The following is a 9,830-nucleotide window of genomic DNA, read 5'->3' as shown; positions in this document are numbered from 1 at the left end:
TTCCTCTTCAGGAGCTGCTGGCTGAGTTCATATGAGGTGAAGAAATTGTCAAACGTGACATTGTGCCCCCTCAGTCCATCTATCACATCAAGCACAACCCGCATCCCATGGATCTTGTCCGGGCCTCCACTGCTTGACTTCCCTGTGCAGACTTGCATCTTCCAAGCATATCTGGATTGTGTATCACAGGCCACACATATCTTGATGCCATACTTTGCTGGCTTGCTGGGCATATTCTGCCGGAAAGGACAGCAGCCTTTTGAATCGTAACATTCTTGAGAAAGTGTGAAAGACGTTCAGTGGCATTGTGGCACAGATAATTGCCTTTACACTCTCTGCATCCCAGAGATTACATGTAACCTCGCCCACTAAGATAGCGGCCCTATGTAGGAACGCAGGTCAATCTCATCCATCCTCTTCCAGTTGTCTCCATATTTATGGAAATCCTCCTAATTTGTCATCTCCAGGTGGATTTTTTCGATGGCTGGTGCGATGAACATGTAGAATGCTTTCAAGGAGCAGGACTCTAACCTGGAAGCTTTAAGAAATCCCGCTATGCCCTCCGACGAAACATCAAATAGGCAAAGCATTAAAACAGGACTAAGATTCAATCGTACTACACCGGCTCTGATGCTCGTCAGATGTGGCTGGTCTTGCAAACCATTGCAGACTGCAAAGGGAAGTACAGCCAAGAGCTGCCCAGTGACACGTGCCTACCAGATGCCAGTCCCCTCAATTGACTACACACTGAAATACTGAAACTCTACTTGGCATATCCCCTAATAAATAATCATGTTTATTTTAATTAGTTGGCTAGCTTGTAAAGTGGTGAATTAAAATATCATTTTTTGTTTAGCCAGTTAAATTAGCTAGCTAGCTAGGTAGCTTACAAATGTGCTCACATTCTACTAACATTTCAACTTAATTTATGTAGCCTATATTTTATCATATGACTTTGGCTTCATATTTTTTTATTAAATAATCAACTTGCTTACCTTAATACATTGAAAATTATGCAACGGGTATGTCGATCCTGAATGCTTATTGGTTAAAACCACATTCCAGATGGTATCTATTCCACAAGTTACCACCAGCTAAATCTATGACGTTAAAATGCCTATTTTATTATTTTCCATCTGACTGCGCAATCCACTATCTTATCAACCCAGCCAGGCAATTTATAAACTTAATCTCCACTATAAAAAGCATCTAGTCGAAATCATGAATCAGATGGCGTAATTTTTATGAATATGGAAATGTCAATTGAAAAAAAGGTCAAACGAAATGAAGTGCAGCTAGTTTGCAGTCTTCCAGCTTCCGTTTGAAAATATTGTGTTAGATGTGTTGTTGGCTAGCTCCTCTGAACGTCAGTATTCTGACGAGAGAACAGATTTTCTATGCCAGGCGAATTTGCGCCTCATTAGCTCATTGTCCTAAGAAATGTTACTAGAAAACAGCTTTAACAAATGCAAAGGGCGCTACTGTTGTTATTCTGGCTGCATTGTTTGATGTGACTGTAAGTTAGCCATAGTTGGCTAGCTAGCAAGCAAGGGATAAGAACGTTGCCAGCCAGTATGGTAATGGAACATTTAGAACGAACGACTGGGTCGCGTCCATAGATACAGAACAAAAAGACTGAACGACTGGGTCACATCTCTGGCAACCGAACCGATAGAACGAACGACCGGCCGACATGGGTAGCAACCCAAGATTTGTGTCAGGACTATATCTTGTGGAAGGATGAAATATTATGAATAAATTCATCAAAATATCAATCATTATTTGAATATGTTGGTAACCCGTTGTATAAAAGTGATAATGCCCTCGAAGACGGTGTTTGGAGGATAGACATGGCCTTCCACCCACATCCTTATGGATGCACTGGATACCAGGAAGTCTCATCAATTCACGTTAATTAATTGCAGTAGAGGTCACGGATGGTGCGTGTGTCACGTTGCGAGTGTTGTGTGTGTGTGTGTGTGTGTGTGTGTGTGTATCATCAGTGGCAATACCATTTCTAACCCATCAATGTGCTCTCTCCCTCCCATCCCTCTCCTTCTAGATGGTATATAAGCCCTGGCTGTGCTCGCAGTACTTCCAGACCACCCAGATCCACTGCAGTAAGAGGATCCCGTGCGGCCAGTACTGTCTGGAGGTGCAGCAGAGGTGTCCCTTTATCCTGCCTGACAACGACGATCTCATCTATGGAGGAAGTCCCAGTTTTATATGCACAGGTACTACTTTATATACTGTACTGTAGGTTATATGCTCAGGGACACACAGAATGATCTGAATATGGAAATGACTCCCTGTTGAACAGGACTGATATTTTACAAATAACTAATGGAACGAAAATGCACCCCCAAACAATATTTCACCTTTATCTATACAGATAAGTCAGTTAAGAACAAATAGTTATTTACAACAACGACCTGTCAGGGAGTGGACGCAGTACGTATCACGTTGAAAGTGGTGTGTAGAAGGGGGCTCCCGAGTGGAGCAGCGGTCTAAGGCACTGCATCTCATTGCTAGAGCTTTCACTACAGACACCCTGGTTTAAATTCAGGCTGTATCACAACTGGCTGTGATTAGGAGTCCAACAGGGCGGTGCACAATTGGCCCGGTGTAGGCAGTCAGTTTAAATAAGAATTTGTTCTTAACTGACTTGCCTAGTTAAATAAAGGTTCAATAAAAAAATGTCAAGTAAATAACACATGTGCATCCAACTTTGTGGCAACAGTTTGGGGAAGGCCCTTTCCTATTTCAGCATGACAATGTCCCCGTGTACAAAGCCAGGTCCATAATGAAATGGTTTGACAAGATCAGTGTGGAAGAACTAAATAATAACCACTGTGCACTGTCATTTAAGCTACATTCATACAGTTTATTGACTGTCCAGCACGCTAGTCATCACTAGACAGTCATGGAGCATATCATTTTTTTAACTGATGGATAGAGGACAATAACATTATTTTTTTTAATTACGTGAAGGAAATAGGAATAAATTGATAGTGCAGCCCTCTGGACTTTGTTGAAGATGGAAAGCGGCCCGCGTTCCAAAATGAGTTTGACACCCTGGTCTAGAAGCGACTTCTCATTTAATGTATACAGTAGAGCGATGGCTTCCACCACAAAGCTTTTGGATGTAGCACCAGTTGTCCATGAGCAGGGTGACAATATGTGAGTTTACTGTATGTCCCCACCTGCTGGTCATATTGCAGAGCAGCAAGCCAAAGTCAACAAGACCACCAGACAGGTGTTACGGATACAAGTATTCTGTGTGTATCCTATGTGTGTATTTCTTTTCTCTGCTTCTCCCCTCCTCACAGGTGGCAATCATCATTCCCCAATCAGTCATCAATCAGTCGCTAATCAGAAGACACACCTCCTCCTGTTTCCATTAACCAATCACATCCCCTTTCCCTTGGTTTAAAAACCCAGTCAGTTGTTTCCTCTGGAGCTCCATCTCTCGGTTGTTCTCTGGTTTTGTTTTCGCTACTACATGTCACTTTGTCCCCACCTATGAGTATTGTTTTTGTTATGTTGTTTGATGGTGGGAAAGGGGGTCCTAAGACAAGTTGCCCATGGGCATACACTACCCGAAGGTAAACTTTGTTTAAAAACACTAGTTAGAACTGGGCGGACCACCCACTGTATTTGTGGTTAGTTAGCTGTATGGAAGTAGGCTAGTCTAGCTTAGGGGGTATTTTTGGATATTTGTTTATTTCCTTGGGTCCAGCTCAGCCCCTTTTCCTGCCCCCCTTTACCGTGAGTTTGCAAATAAACCCTGAGTGTAGATATTAGTTGTCTGTGGTTATTTCATTCTCACTGTTACTTTGTCACTATTACACTTTGCATGAGTTATGTTACGGGTCTCGATACCATCCCCCCCTAGACTGCCGGGCCAAAAGGGATTCGTAACCCAGGAGTTTATGTTTGGTGCAGCCCAAATTGAGAATGAGACTTTTTAGTTTTGAGCCAGTTAAGAGGTCAGTTTTAATAATCCATGTTGATTCATGGTATACGTTCTGATATACCACGGCTTTCAGCCAATCAGCATTCAGGGCTCGAACCACCAAGTTTATAATGCGTAATGCTGCTGCTCCAGTTTCAACTTCCACCTGACTGTGCTGCTGCTCCAGTTTCAACTGTTCTGCCTTATTATTATTCGACCATGCTGGTCATTTATGAACATTTGAACATCTTGGCCATGTTCTGTTATAATCTCCACCCGGCACAGCCAGAAGAGGACTGGCCACCCCACATAGCCTGGTTCCTCTCTAGGTTTCTTCCTAGGTATTGGCCTTTCTAGGGAGTTTTTCCTAGCCACCGTGCTTCTACACCTGCATTGCTTGCTGTTTGGGGTTTTAGGCTGGGTTTCTGTACAGCACTTTGAGATATCAGCTGATGTACGAAGGGCTATATAAATAAATTTGATTTGATTTGATTAGTAAACGTGTGTTCCTCTGCAGGGCTGTTGGAGGAGTACCCTGGGGGTGTAGAGGCAGAGTGCTGTGATGTCCGGTGGGACTTCCAGATGGAAGCAGACAACAACCGTTCTCGGGGGACCCTCAAAAGAACTCACCCATCCTGTCACCACCGAACCTCTCTCAGTTCCTCGGCTGCGTGCAGACTGTGCAACAGCCGGCTCAAACTCTGCCTGCTTGTCCTTGTCCTCCTGCACACTGTTGCCTCCCTCACCGCATCCCACAATGCAACGGGAGTGGGCTTGGGTCTTCCTGCCTCCCTCGCCCCTCTGGAGGAGAGTTCCCCCACCAACGAGGAGTGATGGAATGGCTGAGGACTTACGTTGTCATGGCAACAGCGTGGCTATGAGGATTTGAAACATCTCTGCCTTGGTCGGGAATGCTAAGTGCTGTGGACTTGACATCTGCAGCCGTCGTGCTTTCTGGGTAATGGAGTCTTTGCTGAGGTTTGGGACTACTTGGAGACATACAAATCAATCAAAACAAACAGACAAACAAACAAAGAGAAAAAGAACATGACTGTGGTGGGAATGTGGGACAATGCCACAGTCTGACTGTGAAGGCCTCCTCACTGCTGAGTTTCTCTCTGCTCTTTTTTTTTACACTGTGTTCCTGTTCTGGCTTTTTGTTGAACTGGCTGACTACGGGATAACATTCACTCTCCCTCTTTTTGAATGTCCATCCTTTGTTTTATGATGTTCCTTTATGGGTCTCTTGCACAGGAAAATGTCTCATCGATATAGGATAGGTAACATGTATCAAAAAGCAAAGTTGTGAGTGTGTGCATGCTTGTGTGTGTCCACTCTGAAGTCTCCCTTTATTTGGGTTCCCATTCCTAATGATTTTTTAGATGTAGGAAAGGACTCTAAAATGTTAGTAGTAATTTGTTCTCATGTTCTCTCTCACAGTATCCCTGGTAAAGTTAACACACACCCACATTTCATCAGATTACACTACTGGCCAATCTCTCAATATAGAAGACAACCCCTTAACCCAGCCGTAGATATACGAATATTCCACTCTGAATCCTGTCCCTACCACACTGTTCATTCCCTATGACATCTTCTCAGTCCAGCACTCAACACAGGACGTGTGATATTCTATTTTCTGTCTATTGTTTTGTCTAATCAAGATGTGTAAACTCTATTCTGTACTTGCATGTGGAGGCTCTCTTAAATGATGTGAAATTCACGGCCTTGTTGGTTTGCTTTGCGTAGCCTTTGCCACGCTGTGTTACAGAACACTACTGCACCCCCAAAAGACCACCAGTATGGTATCAGTGTCCTCTGTGTTTCACTGCATTGTTCAGAAAATGTTACTTAAATCTCACATTAAGTAAAGGACTTATTGCTGTGTACATATAGTCACACATCAAAGACAGGTGTATGGCTTGAGGTATCTCATTTGACACTGCATGCTTAGGGGTACAACTTCAAAGGTAAGCGTTTGCTTACAAGGCGGTTCATGCTTTGCTGTAGAGAACGGGCAGGTGTAGGACCCAGTATGGAGTATGTTTGAGGAGAAACGTTGGGCGGCAGAGTGAGGTTGAGAAGCTCAGCGGTAGATATTAGCATTGCTGTTCGCATAATAGTTAATGATAGCTGGAAGAAAAGGCAATATTTAAGGGCTGTTTTTATTCTTTGTCCCATTTTCTAGATAATGAGCTGATGGATCGGTGAGTCAGGTTCTGATAGGTGAGTCAGGTTCTGATAGGTGAGTCAGGTTCTGATAGGTGGGTCATTGTGAAGTCTGTCTGATGTTTACTTGTTGTCTCACCCATATTCATTACGCATTCACAACCTCCGGGAGAGTTGGGGGATATGACCTGTAAACTCGGAGCAACGAGGTGTGTGCGTTCACATGCTTTAAAACTAGTTGACACATTCATTCACTAATTAACAGCAAACTAGCTACCTTAACCATAAACCAAAAGTAGAGCTATCGCGCTCATGAACAAATTATAGTGGTAAAAATACATTTTTGTGGTTGCATTTAACAGCTAAAAATGCTGTCATCGAAGTCATTTCCTTAGGTGACGTCACAGTTCAGAATGTCAGAGGTGTCGGTGTCCAAATCAATACAACAATACCTTACAGTGAAAAGTGTACTTACAAGCCCTTAACCAACAATGCAGTTTTAATGAGAACAAGTGTTAAAAAATGATTTACTAAATAAGCTAAAGAAAATTAACAAAAAATTAAAGAGAACAATAAATGAACAGTAGCGAGGCTATATGCAGTGGTTACCGGTACAGTCACTTGTGCGGTGGCACAAGTTAAGGTAATTAGGTAATATGTACATGTACTGTAGGTAGAGGTGAAGTTACCATGCATAGATAACAGAGAGTAGCAGCAGCTTAAAAATGAGAGTGGGGGGGGGGTCATTGCAAATAATCTGGGTAGACATTTAGTTAGCTGTTCAGGAGTCTTATAGCTTGGCAGTAGAAGCTGTTAAGAAGACTTTTGGACCTAGACTTGGCGCTCCGGTACCACTTGCCATGTGGCAGCAGAGAGAACAGTCCATGACTAGGGTGGCTGGTCTATGACTAGGGCCTTCCTCTGACACCGCCTGTTGTCAAGGTTCTGGATGGAAGGAAGCTTGGCCCCAGTGATGTACTGGGCCGTACAGTCTACCCTCAGCAGTGCCTCGCTGTCGGAGGCCGAGCAGTTGCCATACCAGGCGGTGGTGCAGCTGTAGATTTTTTTTTTAGGATCCGAGGACCCATGCCAAATCTTTTCAGTCTCCTGAGGAGGAATAGGCGTTGTCGTGGCCTCTTTAGGGCTGTCGTTGTGTGTTTGTACCATGACAGTTCGTTGGTGATATGGACACCAAGGAACTTGAAGCTCTCAATCTGCTCGTCTACAGCCCTGTCGATGAGAACTGGGGTGTGCCCGGCCATCCTTTTCCTGTAGTCCATGATCATTGTCTTGATTACGTTGAGGGCGAGGAGGTAATCCTGACACCACACTGCCAGGTCTTTGACCTCCTCCCTATAGACTGACTCATCATTGTCGGTAATCAGGACACTGTTGTGTCTTTGGCAAACTTAATGATGGTGTTGGAGTCGTGTTTGGCCATGCAGTAATGAGTGAACAGGAGGGGACTGAGCATGCACACCTGAGGTGCCCCTGTATTGAGGATCAGCAAGGCAGATGTGTTGTTACCTACCCTTACCACCTGGGGATGGCCTGTCAGGAAGTCCAGGATCCAGTTGCAGAGGGATGTGTTTAGTCCTAGGGTCCTTGGCTTAGTGATGAGCTTTGAGGGCACTATGGTGTTGAACGCTGAGCTGCAGTCAATGAATAGTATTCAAACGTAGGTGTTCCTTTTATCTAGGTTGGAAAGGGCAGTGTGGAGTGCAATAGAGATTCCGTCATCTGTGGATCTGTTGGGGCAGTATGCAAATTGCAGTGGGTCTAGGGTTTTTGGGATAATGGTGATGACATGAGCCATGACCAGCCTTTCAAAGCACGTCGTGGCTACAGACGTGAGTGCTACGGGTCGGTAGTCATTTAGGCAGATTACTTTGGTGTCTCCTTGGTGTTCTTGAACACAGGGACTATGGTGGTCTGCTTGAAACATGTTGGTATTACAGACTCGGTCAGGGACAGGTTGAAAATGTCAGTGAATACACTTTACCAGTTGGTTAGCACATGCTCGGAGTACACGTCCTGGTAATACATCTGGTCCTGCGGCCTTGGGAATGTTGATATGTTTAGAGGTCTTACTCACATCAGCTACGGAGTGTGATCATACAGTCATACCAGATTGTGCTCTCATGCATGTTTCAGTGTTGCTTGCCTTGAACTGCGCATAGAAGTCATTTAGCTTGTCTGGTAGGCACGTGTCACTGGGCAGATGGCAGCTGTGCTTCCCTCTGTAGTCCGTAATTGTTTGCAAGTCCTGTCACATCTGACGAGCGTCGGAGCCGGCATAGTAGGATTCAATCTTAGTCCTGTATTGACACTTTGCCTGTTTGATGATTCGTCGGAGGGCATAGCGGGATTTCTTATAAGCCCCTGGGTTAGCTCAGTTACCTGTAATCCATGGCTCCTGGTATGTACGTACAGTCACAGTGGGGATGACATCATCGATGCATTTATTGAGGAAGCCAGTGATTGATGTGGTGTACTCCTCAATGCTATCAGAAGAATCCCAGAACATTTTGCAGTCTGTGCTTGCAAAATAGTCCTCTAGCTTAGCATCTGTGTCATCTGATCACTTCCGTATTGAGTGAGTCACTGGTACTTCCTGCTTTAGTTGTTGCTTTTAAGCATTAATCAGTAGGATAGAGTTATGGTTAGATTTGCCAAATGGAGGGCAAAGGAGAGCTTTGTATGCATCTCTGTGTGTGGAGTAAAGCTGGTCTAGAGTTTTTTTCCCCCCTCTGGTTGCACCTGTGACATTCTGGTAGAAATGAGGTAAAACGGATTTAAGTTTGCCTGCATTAAATTCCCCGGCCAAGAGGAGCGTCGCCTCTGGATGAGCATTTTCTTGTTTGCTTATGGCCTTATACTGCTCGTTGAGTGCAGTGTTAGTGCCAGCATCGGTTTGTGGTGTTAAATAGACAGTTAAGAAAAAATATAGATGAAAACTCTCTTGGTAAATAGTATGGTCTACAGCTTATCATGAGATACTCTACCTCGAGACTTCCTTAATATTAGATTTCGTGCACCAGCTGTTATTGACAAATAGACACAGAACACCACCGCTTGTCTTACCAGAGCAGCTGTTCTATCTTGCCGATGCAAGGAAAACCCAACCAGATGTATATTATCCATGTTGTCGTTCAGCTACGACTTGTAAAACATAATATATTACAGTTTTAATGTCCTGTTGGTAGGATAGTCTTGATCGGAGCTCATCCATTTTATTATCCAATGATTGCACGTTAGCTAATAGGATGGATGGTAGAAGCGGGTTACCCACTTGCCATCTGATTCTTACAAGGCACCCCGACCTTTGTCCCCTATATCTCAGTCTCCTCTTCAAGCGAATGATGGGGATTTGGGCCTTGTCCGGTGTCTGAAATAAATACTTTGCGTCCGACTCATTAAAGAAAATATCTAAGTCCAGTACAAAGTGAGTAATCACTGTTCTGATAACCATTTCCTCGCTGGTTCAACAGCCTGCTTTTCCATAGGCCAACAGTAGATGGGAATCCTGACTATGTTTATTTCCAGCATGCAGTATAAATTCTGAATTAAAAGTAGAAGAATGTCAGAGGAAGATTGAACCACTGGAAGACAGCTGAGGGTTACAGCAGATGCATAGGGATACAGGAGGCTCAGGTCTGCATGCGTCCGTACATTCGTGTGTGTGCCTGCATTAGAGGGGCTTTGG

General features: G+C 44.2%; 1 protein-coding gene across 1 annotated transcript; it reads left to right on the top strand.

Moving 5' to 3' along the window:
• Positions 1 to 1,842: 1,842 nt before the first annotated feature.
• LOC116355502 (transmembrane protein FAM155A-like) lies at positions 1,843 to 6,656 on the top strand. The gene is made up of 2 exons (XM_031799748.1): positions 1,843 to 2,234; positions 4,473 to 6,656. Exons 1-2 carry the CDS (start codon positions 2,063 to 2,065, stop codon positions 4,787 to 4,789), a joined length of 489 nt encoding a protein of 162 aa, XP_031655608.1. The 5' UTR covers positions 1,843 to 2,062; the 3' UTR covers positions 4,790 to 6,656.
• The last annotated feature ends 3,174 nt before the right edge of the window (positions 6,657 to 9,830 follow it).

Source organism: Oncorhynchus kisutch, linkage group LG2 (genome assembly GCF_002021735.2).
Source record: "Oncorhynchus kisutch isolate 150728-3 linkage group LG2, Okis_V2, whole genome shotgun sequence".
NCBI classification, from domain to species: Eukaryota; Metazoa; Chordata; class Actinopteri; order Salmoniformes; family Salmonidae; genus Oncorhynchus; species Oncorhynchus kisutch.
This window is presented reverse-complemented; position numbering and strand designations above follow the sequence as displayed.